Source organism: Athene noctua, chromosome 9 (assembly GCF_965140245.1).
Source record: "Athene noctua chromosome 9, bAthNoc1.hap1.1, whole genome shotgun sequence".
NCBI classification, from domain to species: domain Eukaryota; kingdom Metazoa; phylum Chordata; class Aves; order Strigiformes; family Strigidae; genus Athene; species Athene noctua.
The window spans coordinates 11,815,642-11,831,670 of record NC_134045.1 but is presented as its reverse complement, the minus strand read 5'-3'; the positions used below and the strand labels follow the sequence as shown (position 1 = coordinate 11,831,670).

At 45.8% G+C, this 16,029-nt stretch overlaps 1 protein-coding gene across 3 annotated transcripts in view; it reads right to left on the bottom strand.

The window, feature by feature from the left end:
• ZNF423 (zinc finger protein 423) overlaps window positions 1–11,758 on the bottom strand; it is a 235,233-nt gene extending 223,475 nt beyond the window's left edge. For all 3 annotated transcript variants that reach the window (XR_012634219.1, XM_074913536.1, XM_074913537.1), the window contains exon 1: window positions 11,461–11,758. Coding sequence is in view for 2 of the 3 variants with exons in the window: in XM_074913536.1 (XP_074769637.1) it covers window positions 11,461–11,500 (40 nt within the window). In the remaining variant the exon portion in view is untranslated. The remainder of the gene's footprint in view (window positions 1–11,460) is intronic.
• Between the last annotated feature and the right edge of the window lie 4,271 nt (window positions 11,759–16,029).

Genomic DNA, 16,029 nt, shown 5'->3' with positions numbered 1-16,029 from the left:
CCTAAGTGATGCAAGCATTCAAATACCAGGTGAAGGGCAGCTGCCTCTACCTGGCCGGGGCAGCTACAGCAGCAGCTGCAGCTGCTCTCCTGGGTGGCGAGGTGCTGAGCACAGCCAGTTTTCCTGCCAGTCCCAAAGCCAGGCTAGTTCTCCTTCAACCCATCACCAGGTGTCTGTAGATTAAAAATCAAAGTTCTTGATTTCTATCTCAAGATAAGCTTTCATTAGGTGGTTTGAGGTTTGCTAAGAGACAAGCTGCATTTGTCAGCTGGGACACACGCCATCCCCGGTGCTCGGACAAACATGAACATCGGAAGGGGCCGTAGGACATGCAGCCAGATGAGATGCTATTCTCCAAAATAAAATCTGTAGAAGCAATACTGCATTTTTTAGAGATTAATTTAGAGGGAGTTTTCCAGCAGCACTCTGAGTAGCACAAAGAACCAATTTTTCTTCCTTTTTCCTCAACGTTGCTGGACAGAGAGCTTCGAGCAGCCCCTGCTCTGGAGGCAGCCAGGACCTCCCAAGCCACTGGAGACAACAGTTTCTCTACCTGCCTTTTTGTTTGCTCAGGTTTTGCGCTGCATTGGCTTTGCTGGTGCCAATCAGACAGCAGCAGGTTTTAAGCCACTGGTCTGATGTCTTCAGCTGCGCTACTGACAGCTACGACACACAGAACATTTCTTGGATGGCCGTGTGTGGGGATACAAAAACCTCATTTACAACTTGGCATCTCAAGGAGGACAGGGTGGTTCAGCAGCAGGTGACAAATTAAAAGCTCATTTTTCTGTGCATTTTCTTTGGAGCCACATTTTGAATACAGACCCACTGGCAAGGAGGAAAAAAAAATCATAGCTGTCTCTTTATGAAAATATGCATTTGGTCTTCGGGTGAATTCCTGGTGCATGTCAGAGCGCCCTGCAAACCCTGCTCACGGGAGATCTGCCTGCACGCCGCTAACAGCCCCGCCACTGAAGCAGCATCTTTCTGCCAACTTCAGGGGGGTTTTATCCCCCGGGGTTGCGGGAGCAGCAGCTCCTGCTGCAGCCAGGGACGCCCGGCTGCACAGGCTGGCAGCTCCGCAGGCAGGGCTCTGCAGGCAGGGCCCCGCAGCTCCCCGCTCCGCAGCACCCCTTGGTGCACTGGAAACCAGTCACACAACAGCTCTGCCGAGCATCTCTCGGGGTGGGTTTTTTTCAGACCCTCACCTATAAGTTTGGATTTATTACTGAATTTACTTATATCAAGAAGAATAAACCCAGAAGCTCTCTGTTGAGTGTATTTAAGACCAAAAATAGTAATCAAAAGAAACCAAATGGGAGCTTTAAAATAAATCTCACTTATCTGTTACCAAGCAGGAGAGAAATTAGGAAAGAAAACACCCTTGAAATAAAGGGAATCAAATCAGTGGACTCATACACGAGCATTAGACGAGACTCAGTTCAAGATCCAAAGACAAGCATTCACAGTTTCATTTTAAAATGGCTAATAATATATTGTACCATACTCCTAAAGATGCTCAGAATGAGACTGAAAGTATTTATCTTAAAAAAAAAAATTGTCTCAAGGCAGCAACTTTCTCACCCAGAGTTGCCTACTACATTCCCCACAAAGTATCACTGCCAGAAACACACCATTTTTGCCATATAAATCCAGCATAAACATAAATAAGGTGCAATTCACACAGAGCCCTCCTTCTCTACTTCTCCATCCCAGTATTTTCAATACTCTGCCACATCCCACATGCCCTCTGGGGGAACAGTCTGGTCAGTAAAAGCAAAGAAATTATGAAGGGCAAGGCATGCCATTTTCCTAGAAATAAAGGAGGCCACAAGAAAATCACCCCACTGAAAGGCATCCACAGAATTCAGCAATAAATAATATACAAGCTTGTCATTACTATATAATCCAGTATATTTCTACTCATATGAGTAATCTAATGAAGCAATAGAAATTTGAGTAAGAGCTTGAATTAAAGCAAAGCTGCATTTACCTATCAAGCAAAATAGCCCGAAGGCTACCGCTTTTTTCAGAGCAGAAGGAGGCTTGTGCATGACAAAAAACTTCCTTGTGTTTTGCAACCATGTTAGCTGGTCTAACAAAAGATACGACCTATTCCTCTAGATCTTCTCTTTCATGTGCATGTGAACACACATCATTTATTATATGTATCTGCGTGCATTCACATAAGTGTTGCAAGCCTACTTTTTCCAGTTACCACCCCGACCTCCTCCTCCCTCCAAAAACCCTGAACAATTAGGAGTCCTCACAGGCCAAGTTCAGATACTGCCATGATCATAAAATAGTGGAAACTTCCAGAATTAATGACTGCAATCACAATTGTCCTCAAATGTCTCTACATTAAACAGAAAACAACTATAAACCACAACAAATACACTCCTCCAGACAAGAAAGCACTGTCACTGTCTATTAAGAGCAGAAAGCTACTTTGTTTAGGTGTTTTACATTTCTAGCGTTTTCTTTTCTGCTTATGCTTAATCATATCCTTTTCCATGGAGTTGGGAGTCACTTTCAAATCTGTTCCTTCTCTCAGTCTTTAAACTTAAAGTTAAAAATAATATAGACGCAGCTCTGAGTAAGTAAACCTCTGTGCCAAAACTTTGCATCTAATCATCAGGCACCCTCCCTACTCAAATGCCAGCAACAGATTTCCCAGTTCCCTATTTTATTTCCATCTTCCTCTGTTCAGCATTTCTGCTTCCCCAGGTATTAAGTTCATCCTTCAACCATGTGTTTTCTGATTTTGAGGACAGGAGATAGAAAGGATACAGAATCAGTCAGTTTTGCTCATGTAGATAGATCTGTACCTGCTTACATTAACAGATGTTAAACACAACCCAAGTCTCTTGGGCTTCCTACAGTGCCATCAGGGAGCTCCCACAGCACTGCTGCATCCTCTGCACCCTGAACGTTTCCAGTGCTCTCCTAGAAATACCCCCAGCAACAATCTCACAGAGCTAGCAGAAGAAGCAGGAGATGCTCTCTACAACACTGGGTGCCAAGTGACTATTTCCATCACATCTCTTTACTTGTCTTGCTCTTTCAAATGCAACACAACAAATGAGAATAAAATCCCATCCCCGCTAAGGTCAGTAAGAAGCACAACCACCAAAAGAAGACAGAGGTTTCACCCCATGGCTCATCTAAGCTTAGGGCTACTCACAGCCCTCCAACATCAACTAGAATCCTGATTAACACCCTTAGCTCATCCAGCAGAGTCAGGGAGATTAGATTTACACTGCTAGCTTACACCTAAGCATCCAATCCAGCTCCAATAAGTGGCAAGGGGAAAAACTGTATTCACCCTAAAAGCTGTAAAAATGTGTCCTAGATGCTTACCTCATGGAGGACCCCATCTCTGCATTGCACCAAACACCCTCTTTTCAAAACGCACAGCAAGTCTGTCTTTATTAACCTTATCTTCGTTACCACCATGTGAAGCAAGTTCCAGCAACCCCCAGGTAAAGGCCTGGCTAACCCACCTCAATGGTAACCCAGAAAAACCTCATCTCAGCCAGGTCAGCATCATCGAGAAATGAGCAAAGCTTCTAATTTAAGTACCAGTCCTGGCAGAGGTTGCCTAGAGTCTCACCCCCACCTCTAAGTTACCTGTAGGCAAATGCTACATAAAACCCAGTAACAGCTTTTGTGAGTCCAATCGATTGAGTGGTTAAACTTGTACAGTCAGCAGACAACCAAGGGAGGCATATATTTTAATGGTAGATGTGGAAACAAAGGAATTTTGATTAGCCTTGGGACTGAAGGGGGTAAAAATACTGGTTTAGGATTTTCCCAGGATATGCATATTAAGAGCTTGTCTTTTTGCCCTCTGTGTAATTTTTTTTTAATATTTGGAAAGCAGAATTAGGCCACATTTGACCAAACCTCCAGAGCCTAGCAGGAACCAACAGAGACTGGTGCACAGCAACTTGTTAACTCTTGTACTTTTACTCATAACAGGATTTCACTAGTGAGCAACACGTTTTCTGTAGCGCTATCAGAGGCTTAAACAAACTGTTTCTCTACAAGCAGGGACTTTTCCCTCTGCTTCGCTTTAAAACCTGAACACATTGTTTACTTTCTCTAATAAGAACTGGAAATAACTTCTGCGTAAAGAAACTCCAACTGTTACACTTCTGAAGCAGCCTTCGTTATCAGTACCAGACTCAAGGAGAACACGACTGCAGGTGATGCTACAAAGAGAGCTGAGATCAACCTCACTAGAAATTGCCCAGGAGAACACACAGGTAGGGTGGGTTTAAATGAGACCACGACTGAGATTATTTCACCCCCGGCATACCCAAGCGAGCCCTTCAGGTCTCCTGAGTGGCCTTTATCCAGCGAAGGAAACACTCCTCTGCCACAAAGGCTGCCTTACATTTGTACTTGCCACACTCCTCTGCGGTAACAGTAAGTCCTTTACTGTTTGTTCAGCTCTTGAAAGTCCTGTAAAGCATTCACCATTCACCTGTCACACTGCACAAACTGAGCCCTTTGAAATGAAAATCTGAAGGTAAATGTGTTAGTCAACGGCTGCTGCTGCAACAAGCAGTGCCCGACACCAGCGCGAGCCTTCAGGCAGGTAATTCACTTCAACACGAGACTGGCAAACAACAGTATGTTTTATTTAATTAGGACGAACAGAAGAGATAAACCTCACAGCAGGGCAGGTAATGACAACATTTCAAAAATAATTCATGCCCAGGTAACAAAAGGACAAATTTCAATTACATAAAAAGCCAAAAAGTTGACTTAATACATGCAAGGGGGGAAAGAACAAAAAAAATTAATAATTGTCCTGCATATCATTAACAAGTGGCATTTACAAGCCCTGCAAATTGGTCTTTCTGTTGCCTAATCTGTGGCTAGAAAGGAAAAGGTTTTCTTTCTAAGCAAAGGCAAACAACATAATGAAGCTACTTCTCGCTAGATTTAGACGGCTATTGCAGTGCTATCCGAAACAAGTCATACAGTGGAGAGCTAATGCCACACACCAATTCACTGTACCGCAAGGAGATCTGTGAGCCCCTTCCAAACGGCATCACCCAGTTCCCAACTCCACCGGGTCCTTTGTTTGCATTTTAGAAAACAAACCACTGCAAGAGGTCGAAGCTCGAGCCTCCTGCAGCTGGAAATGTCACAAGAGACCATTTAGTCTCTGCACATCTTTCTACTCCCTAGAATAAAGCGACTCCAATAAACCACCATCATTCACTGCTGCACGTATATATACATCTAGCTGTTGTCAAGAAGATGTAGTACTTAAAACTCGCATCACCTTACTTGTCTAAGAGAACAAGGAACCAGCTTCTCTGCATTTAGTAATGGACATCAGGAAAGAAAACACACATACTTCTGGGCTCTAAAAGTACGTTGAATACATGCAGGCGCTACAGAAAGCTCAGAGCTGGCCCTCACTTGGCTCCAGCTCCCGCCTGCACCCTCCGAGTCCACGTCCACCAGCGCGCACAGCAGAACCAGACCCTCCCCTCCACCACCATTTGCCAGTCAGGATTTAGCAGGAGTCTGTAACAGGTTTTATATTAGTAGTATTTCATTACTCCAGCGCATTTACTAGGATAAAAGGGAACATAATAGCCATCCTTTTTCGGAGGCATTTAAGGAGAATACTGATGAAGTGATGAGGGGTTGGTGGAAGCATTTTTATAAGACAGTTCAATTATTGTGGGTAATTGATAATCTTTTGTTTAAGAGAATATTATAATACATGAGAAAATTTATTATCTTTTAGAGATTGCAGCCTAATGCATGAGACCAATAGAATTTTTTTTATTTTTTTTTAAAAAATGTGGTTTGCGTTTTTCAAATGTTGTAACGAACTAAAACTGATTTCACAAATTGGAATCGGGACAACATAAATTAACTAGTTCAGTAAAAATAACAAACAAATAAGAGCACATTTGTCAAAATAAAAGTAAACATTAATTCTACAGTATGAGAAAGTATCGTCATTCACAGAGCCAGCAGGTGAGGTAGGTTTTTTAAAAACATTTACTATAATAACTGATTATTGGGTGCCACCCCAAGCACTTGTTTTAGTTAATTTAACCAGGCTGAAACCACCTACCCAGGTTTAACCTAAAAGTTAATTCGGCACCAAACAATAGATAAAACCAAGCCAAAGCCCCATCTATGATAAGACAATTTGTATTTACACAAGCTTAGCGCATCTACAAAACATCATTTTTATATCCAATTCAGAGGATGGCATGAACATCTGCTTTCACTTCAAGACATTAATTTTCAATTATTGAAGAAAAACAAAATAAATCCTGACAAATTACTGGTAACTGTAGAATCTTTTGTTACTCTATTAGTTTATAACAGTAATTTAGAAATCCTACAATTAACGTCCTAACAAGAGCTCTCTGATTATTTTTTTGCACGTGTCATCTGAAGCAATTCAGCAGTGAATGATGTTCTTTAACTTGCACTGATTGTACACAAATATTTCTGAAGAAAAGAATCAGGCATTCTGCGAGAGCCACTACCGTTACATGGTAGTTGTTTTTCACTGATGGCTTTAGACATAGCGTCACTGAAAAGATGAGCTTTCTCTTTTCTCCTTGTTCATATTTAAACCCTTTGCGTTACCTTTCCTGCTCTACAATTTTTGGCCACATTTACTTGTTATATTCACTGAGACCAGTGGGAACAGGCCACAATTAAAAGGTGTTTGCACACAGGCAGGAGTTTCAATCAGTAAAACCAGTTAAATACCACCCAGATCCCGTCCAGTAAAGCATACCGGAGGGAGAGAAAGGCATGAAAATGGGACTTGTGGAGTTCAGGGGAGAACGCTGCTAGGCTTGTAGCAAAATACACAGGCAAAAATTAAAAACTGCAGGCTAATCCCTGAAGGCAGTGCTCGGTATACTGCATGGATTCAAACGCTCTCAGGGCACCAGCCCCACAATGAAACACCAACATCTCCAATTATTCCTAATCCCCCAAAAGCTACACTTGATAAAGAACAATCAAGAGCATAATCTTATTTGATATGAGTTTTATCAATTTTAGCTGCTGCTTTCACTGTATCAATAAAATTCCATGGAAACTTGAATGAACTGTAAAATTAAAGGATAATCGCACAAGTCTCTTGTATTTGGCAATTATGATTATACTTGTCAAAATTTAATTTGTAGAATGTACTGTTCCAGTACCTTCAGGTTCTTCTCTATCAACTGGGAAAAAAGGAAAATTATATCTTTAAGACAAGTATGAAAGACATTGTTACTTCCACAGTCAACTCTGTAACTGAGCTCCGACATTGTATAATTGACTTTGCAAGCAGAACAACAGCAATATAACAAAGAAAATGTCAGTGTTTTCACAGCGCTAATCTATAGCACTAGGAGGGCCTCCTGCTGTCAGCCAGAGCTGACAATACAATAGCTTTCAAAGGGATATTACCATCACGCTTTTATTCTTGACATCAATCAAGACAAAGAGAATCCTTTTCACAAGACATTCAAAATCAAACCTTTGTATGAGCAGATAGGTAAAACAGCATTCCTTTAAAGAAGATCATTCATAGCAATCAACTAATTGGAACTCAGCAAATGGTTGAAGTATTTTTATTTACTTTGCAGATAACGAAGTAGCAAGCAACCCCCCTTTTCTCGTCTTGACTGACACAAATGAGGCAGGTAGGGTGTGAATCAAAAGTTTCTATCAGCATTTTTTGCCAGCTGAAAGCAAAAAAAATATGACAGCAATTCTGCAACTTCAAGTAGGATAACAAATCTAGACTTAATTAGTGCATTCTTTTGCAAAACAGTTTGATTACCGACTAGCATGTTTATGCACAAAATACCCTTCCAAGCTGACAGCAATTTGCAGAACTGTCAAATTCAGCAACCAAAGTGCATCTGATGCTTAAAACCTTGTGCCAAGGCAAGCCCAGTCCCCACAAATTGCAATCGAGTAATTCCTCAATTACAGTTACATGGGACTGGAAACCTACGAGTGTCTGTGACCAGCATCTCAGCACGTTCCAGAACCGCTTCCAAAGGCCCCAAACTGTAGCAGGAGAAGCTGCAGTTTAACCAGCAGGAATGAGGAACGCCTGCCCTCCTCAGCCCCCACAGCACTGGGTGCCGGCCGCTCCCCAGAGCTGGCAGCACAGAACAAACTTTTAAGTACACTGGTGTTAACATCACTCCCCGTCACTCGTAACGGGGGACAGACTCTGTGTTTTGATGTTCACAACTCTGTTACGGTTCTGGGGTTCAGGACCATGTGGTTTTAATGACAATGAGTGAGGTACAACTCTTCCTTACAGACAACTGCAAAAGCCCTCGGCAGATGTGGTTACTGGCAGCAGGGCAAAAGAAGAGTCTGTGCCGAGGAAAATTACTTTCATGGGCTTCGTTTGTGGTGTGAAGCGAAACGTCAGAACAGGCCAGTGTTTTACACCATCACTGCTACCACCACCACCACACTGTCACCAAAGCGTTTATTTTGTAAGCCAACAAAGACTTAACCCCTCCTACTTCTACTCCGTCCTCCTTGATCTGAAACGACCCTCCTTTAAGCCAAGTAGAACTTTGTCCCCAGCCACCCGCTACCAGGTTAGTACCTTCAACTCTGCACAAACTAATGGCCAAAACAAATCAGTGTATTGTATTGCAAATCATAAATCCCACGTCAGGGGGAAGTCCATGGCTGCTGCTGGAGTTACAGCTGCAGGAATCACTGCAAGTTTCTGCCAGGCTCAACCTGAGACCTGGTAATACAGCACGGGGGCCACATGACCTGCAGCTTTGCCAGCATCCAGTTTTGCTTTGCAATCACTTCATTTTAAATAACGTGCATCTAGGAGTTGTCAACATGCGATACTTCTGTCAAAGTCAGCCACTTCTTTAAAGTCAGCATCCCTTCTCCTTAACGTGCAGGCAACTTGCCTTTTGCATGCAGAATAGTCCCTTTCATCAGAGGCAAACACCGATCCTATTTTAATGTGTAATCTTTCTGAATAAAAAAGGATGCACAAGTCTCAGTAGTGGTTAACAAATAGCAAAGCTGCTATACAAAGTGAAATAAATATACAGAAAAGAGAAAAATGGTAAATTATTTTAAGTCCTAAATGCTACACATACATCCACATAATTTATGCTTGTTTTCTTCTCAGTTGAATTGGGAAACCTGTGACCTCAGAGTGCCTTTATTTATTACATCTCAATTATTTCCATGGAAACGTGTACTGTGGCAATCTACTGGGTTGCCAGCTCCCTAGACCACAAAATGTATATGACGGACTTTTTAAAAGCAGACGATACAGATGAACATAAAGAAAGGAAGAAATTCTTTATCCTATGTACATGTATGAGTTGCCTCCTATCATCCAAAATTTCACCCAGATTCGGCTCATTCCTTAGACTCCCTGTTAGTACGCTCATGCTAAGACCTGTAATTTACAGCCAGTTTATGCTGAAGCTGAAAACACATTTGTTTTGTGCCTAGAGACTACAGAAATATTTAGAATCTTTAAAAACTGGGCTTCACCCAGCTCACTGTTGCAAAGACCTTCTAGATATTTCTACATTACAGGGATAATATTTCTTAGCTATGACTTGCCACACCAAGTTACCTGCTTTGATTCATAAAAATGCTCTTGTAAATAGTGATCAGGTCTGTATTAGAATTAGGGTCAAATTTTCATTATAAAGTATCAATCCCTGGCAAGAGATACTGCTGCCTAAAAAGTAATGAGGTAGAAAACAAATTACTAATAAAGGGTAAATAGCTAATGTTATTATGGCACGAGATGTCAATGTTTACTAACTGAGCTTCTAGGGCAAACACGGTTTTCACTGGCACAGAACTATTTCCCGAACGTTAAATGTGACACTTTAGCACAGAAAAATATTTTAAACTCTAGAGGCCTGGCCGCTAAACATGATCGCCTCATCCGAGGGAAGTCGTGACCCGAGGCCTGCACCACTGTTCTCAAACTGCGATCCTTTTAGTTTCAAACAACGTATTTCAGAGCATCCCCTAGAAATAGCTCTAGCTCTGCCCTTTCTTCTGCCCGCGGACTGTAACATTCATCTACCAATTACTGAAGTAGCTCCTTTAGCAGAGATTGTCTGGGATTGCAGAGGGTCACAACGCCACGCTGCAAACTGCCCCACAGCACAATGCTAAAAGGTACTGTTAGTCCGGGGGAAAAATGATTAAGGGTTTTGTATAAAGATGAAGGACTGACTTTACAAAAACTTCATAAACATTTGAAGCACGTACGACTTAACATTTGCACTCATCTGCGAAACAGTGGATATTTCACAAATAATATAAAATGGCTCTGGATGGGGTTTCAATTCATCCTTTAGCTGGTCAATTAACTGCATGCTAATTTTTTTCCACGCACAAGTTATTTAATTACGAATGCTTTAGTCTTGTTGTTTCATCTTTCTGGGCATCCGAAGTTATGATCCTTTTGTGCTTCTACAACAAAGCCCCCCGGACCTCTGAGTTTGAGACTTTCTGCTTTGTGCAGAGGACAATAAAACCTTACCCAACATCAGCTAACCTCCTCGTGGCTGGGAGCTAAAGGCTTCAGAAATCACGCCTTCCCCTCTCTCACCCATTCACTTAAAAGTCAAAAAGCTGGCAAGGCGTGTAATACGGCGTGGGGCTGGTCCCGGCCCTCCCTTTACGTTTGGCCAAGCAGCTGTTTTCTGATGGAGGTAAACAGGAGGTTTTAAATGCCCCTTCGCTGTGGATGCTGAAGAATACGGGAAGTTTAACGCTTAACCTTTATTAATGCAGCTCTTCCTATATGGGGCTATTGTTTCTTCAAGCCCGAGTAAGTTTTCAAGCCCTATCTATCAAATCGGGTTTAATTCTTCCCTTCTTTCACCCCCCCTTACGCGCATTGGACAGCGGGAGGAAAGAGACGGCGCTACTATTCCCAATCATAAAGAAACATTAATTTCAAGCTAACCGGCTAAACCACGAGTGTGCTCCGTTCCTCCCTTCCCCAGCCCACTGATGCGCCGCCGCACCCGAGCATCACCGCGAAACTTTCCTCCCTCCCCTCCTCAACGAGGCTACCGGCTTCTTCCACCAATTATCGCGACACGTGTCGCCAGAGAGTCTCGGCCGGCACCGCGTGGGTACCCACGCACACCACCCCCCCCCTCGGAACGAACGACGGGGCGGGCGGGCTCCCCACGCGGGGCAAAGCCCCGCGTGGGGAGCCCGCCCGCCCCGTCGTCCGTTCCAGGATGGGGGGGTGGTGGGGGGGGTGTTGTGTGCTCAGCCACACCGGCCCGTACCGGGGGGGTGATGGGGGGGGGATTTGCAATCCCCGCCAAGCCGGGACCCGGTCCTGATTGGCCGCGTCGCGGCGGCGGAGGCGGCGGCGGCGGCTGCCCGGGGCCGGGCGGCGGGGGCCGGCGGAGGATGCCTTACCTTTCACCGAGCGGGGCTTGGCTTGCTTCCTCCTGGACATGTCCGGGCGCCGTGGCTCGTCCTCCTCCTCCTCGTCTTCCTCCCGTCCCTGCCTTCCCTTCCTCTCCCTGCTTTCTCTCTCTCTCTCTCTCTCTCTCCCCCCCCCACCTCCCCAAACCTCCAAACTTTGCGAGGCGAAGCGGCAGCAGCAGCAGCGGGATCGATTATTTGATTTTCTCACTTCTTTTGCCTGTTGCAATGCGGCAAGTTCAACTCCTTTTTCCACCCCCTCGGGCACCTTCCCCCCGGGGAAAAAAAAAAAAAATTAAAAAAATAAAATCACAGGCGCAACAGTTGCAATTTTTTTTCCCTTTTTTTTTTTTTTTTCTTCCTTTCCCCCCCTCCCTTGGATGTGCAAATACTACCGACGCAAAGCGAGCCTGGCCCGCGCCCCCACCCGCCTTTTTGTTCTCTTTAAAGTTTGCAGGCGCCCTGCGGTTCTCAGTCCGGCTCGCACTTTCAGAATAATAATAAAAAGAAGAGCAAAAGAAAAAAAAAAAAAAAAAAAAAAAAGCAGAGCCCCGCGCGGGGTCCCTGGGTTCGGGGTGGGGGAGGGCGCGCGGGGAGAACTGAGTGTCTAGACCCACGCCGAGCGCCGGCCCCGGCGATCCGGGGCGCTCCGGGGGTGCGACCTCGTTGCGATTTTCCTAAATCCTCCCCCGGCCGCGCTCGGCCCCCTCCCTCCCGCTCTGCCCGCTCGCCCGCGGCTGCCTCTCCCTTCCTCGCCCCCGCCGCTGGCCGGGGAGGGCGACGAGTCCTTTTTTACGCTGGCCGCGGGGCCCGAGGGGCGGCCGGCCCGTGTCCCCGGCGCGGCGCGGCCGGCCGTGCGCGGCGCGGAGCTGGGCGGGCGGGCGGGCGGGCTCCCCGCGGCCGGCCGCGCTCGCCGCCGCCTTCCCCTGCACGCACGCACTTCGCGGAACAAGGTAAGTGCTTCTTTGCATCGATGCCGGGGCCGCTAGCTGCCTCCATGGGTTAGTCGCTGGAAGGTGGCACCGCTCCTGCCTTCATCGCTGCCGCTGCTGCCGCTGCTGCCCTGGGTTTTTATTTTCTTTAGCTCTCGCCAGCCTCCCTCTCTTTTCTTTGTCCTGGCTCCTTTTCCTCCTCCTGATCTTGCTGCTGGGGCTGCAGTGCAGACACACATAATAAAGCCAGGCTTGGCTGGAAATGTAGCTGAGTCCCAGCAGGAGGATGTGAGGAGTGGAGTCCCGGCGGGGGAGCGCTCTGATCCCGTAGGGAGCCCCGCGCAGCCTGCGCCGATCAGACGGAGAGAGAGCCAACAGCACCGAGCCATGGACGGCCCGGGAAATACAGCGGCCGCCCGCAAAACGCGGACCGCCGCCGCGGACCGGACTCGCCGCCGCCGCGCGGAGCGGCGCGGAACCGCGCGGAGCCACCCCCCCCCATCCCGCGCCCCGCCCGGCCGGCGGTGGTTCCGCGGCCGGTTCCGCAGCGCGCAGCCCCCCGCCGAGGCGGGTCCGGTTGCCTTTCATGTGCATCGGGGGGGGCGGTGAGATCCTGCCCCCCCCCACGACTGCGGACGGCTCGGCGGCCGCGGGAAAAGTTGTGGGGGGGGGTAAACACCCGCCGCCCGGCCGCTTCTGGGGAGCTGGAAGGGCAGATTGAGTTACTTTGCCTTTCCCGACGTGTTGAATTTAGCAGGAGCTGGAGTCTTGCGCGCCTCTCTGCTGGGAAGGTTTCTTCTAGAAGAATCTTAAGTGTTTTAAACTGGTTATCCCGGCGCGCTCGATGCCCAGCTATGAATGAAATTGCTCGAGAGAAACGCTCCGTGAGTTTTTCTCCCCCTCGGCCGGGGCTTGGCCGGTTCCCAGGGCCGGTAGGGCTCAGCCGAACGAGGCGCTGCCAACGCGCCGCGGCCGCACCCGACCCACACCCGACCCCACACCCGACCCACACCCCCCACACCCCCCACACCCTGACACACACACGAGGCACCGCGTCTCCACGCATCCTCTCCCCGGCATGGGACGGGCCCGTGGCGCCGCGGGTGCCCGGGGGACTGCACATCCAGACATGGAAAGAGAGGTGTCTGAGATAGAAGCAATACGGGGTGGGTTTTTTTAAGATCCTGTGAAGGTAGCCCTGGCAGAAGTAGCAGGCTGGGGCTACTCTTCCTCTTTTGGGTTGGCTTTTTTTTCTTCCACACCAAAATAAACTCAAGTAACTCAGGAATGAGTTTGTCATTTGATCAAGTGAATTCAGTGCAGAACTGTAGAGACAAGTCTTAACGCAGCATTGCATTTGAATGGATGTTTAGTCGTGATTTTCTGCATCCTTAAGGTTTGACGGAAACTATTTGGTTTATTAATACCATAATAAAGGTTTACAGTTCTGTCCTACTGTATGACTCCAGATTACCACCATAGACTGGACATACAGTAAAAAATGTTTCCTATAACACAGCTATAATCAAGATATATTTCCTCTACATCACTGCACTAAGTATCAAATCGGGGGTTCAGAAATGCTAACCTGGGACAAGGATGGTTTACTAAAGAGCCTGTGGCCCCAATTCTGACCCCAGTCGAAAATGGGGATAACTCTAGACAATGGAGATTCACTGCTACAAAAGCTGATGTGATACCAGTTTCTATAAAGAAATAAGATTTATTATTATATTTCAGTTATTAAGATGTATTATATTTGTTATCTATTATAATAAATATTGTATTTATTATTATAAATAATAATTTTTTCCCCTTAACAAGTTAAAAAAAAAATTTGTTGTGATACTGATACACTGAAAAACACAACCAGGATCATGGCAAATTTGGTCAACGTGACCCTAGTTTCGTATCCTTTCAGCATCAGAGTTGGATCAGGAACTGAATTACTTCTGTATCCTCATCTTATTGGAGAGGCTTAATCCCCAGGCTATCAAATTGTTTCTGTTCTCTCACTGGCCCAATGAATATTTAATTATTCTTACAAAGCAGAACAGCTTCAGCAGGACAGATTCTCATCCCAGAATGTGCCAGCGGTTGGGCACTCTCAGAGGAGTTCAGAGACCCAAATTCAAATCCCCGTGCAATCAGGCAAAGAGGGGATTTCAACCTTAGTTTTACACTTTCCATTTGGCAAGTAATTCCCAAGCCCCGTTGCCACCCCAAGCCCCTTTGCTATCCAGCCCCCTGCCCCCATATTTTCTATACTTTTTAAAAAATAATTTTGAAAGCTGCAATTAAAATGGACCATTTCTACAACTTTTCCCCTTTTTTCAATTCATTAATAAATTATAAATATTCCTCTTTTTTTTTTTTTTTTTTTTTCCTTTTCTATTCCCAGAGGACCAGTGAGAAGGTTTACCTGCAAGACCCCACCTGGTCCAGACCAGCTGCTGGCAAAGTGAGGAGCCCTGTTCTGAGCATCGCAAACCCCTCCCATGAAAATAGTTCAAGTTCACTCTCATGGCTGTTGTCAGAGCAGCAGCACCCTTGAAACCCCTGCTTTCCATGCTGGCATCTGTTGAAAAACACCCAGTTTATAGCTAAAGAAAGTGGGAGGATAGGTTTGACATAAAAAAGGAAACACATACATAAATCTGCCTTTAAATGTAGAGCACACATATATAATTATTAATTCATTCCTCTCTATTATCTTCAAACCCAGAAATATCAGATAAAGATTTTCTCCAGGCCCTGCTCTGTAAGTGCATCTCTGTTCCACAGAGTTTTTCAACATGTGCCTAAATGCTTTGCTGCTCTATTGTCACAACACATCGTTTGTGTATCTCCTCCAGATATATGTACAGGGAGTTTATGTGGTTCCCCCAGCCTCGGGTCCCACAGCCACTCTTGAGCAAAGAAAGCCCTGTAACCCTGCTGAGCCCCCCAGAGAAACGCAGAGTTCACCCATCCAGGCTCTCTTCCCAACACCAGAACTTAAACTCACATTGTCATTAAAATAGACACATTCGTAGAGTGCTAATAACAAGGGAAGACTTCACAGGCTTTATTAAAATATTTAAGGCAAATGACACCAGCCTGTGTGCTAATTTAATAAAAATACATTTAATAATTTAATTTAATTATGGTAATTTAAGAATGCAATAAAAATACATTTTGAATCTATTATCAATCTTGTTTCCTCACAGATGCCTTTCCTTTTTATTCTGGGGAGCTTTAATAAAAGCACAAAGCCAAGAATGCCGAAGTGCAGAGCTGTTCTCTCTGGGAGAGAACCGAGAGCCCTCCTGCAGCTCCTGACGACGTCCGCATCTCTCAGGTCGCTGGGGTGAATTGGATGCCGCCTTCTCTGCTCAGAACCCCTTTGGGGATTGTCACTGTCCTATATTATACATGACACAGCTCCTATACTACACACCATGCAGCTGCTGGTGAGAGGGAACCAGAACTGAGATGCAGGAGAGACCCCCGAGCTCAGCACAGCTTCTCTGAAGATGGGATCTGCTGGTGGAGGCAACCGACAGCTTCACAGCATCCACCACCTCCTCCATCAAATTTCCCATCCAAGTCCTGTGAGGCTGACATGGAGGCACCAAGCCCGGAGCCG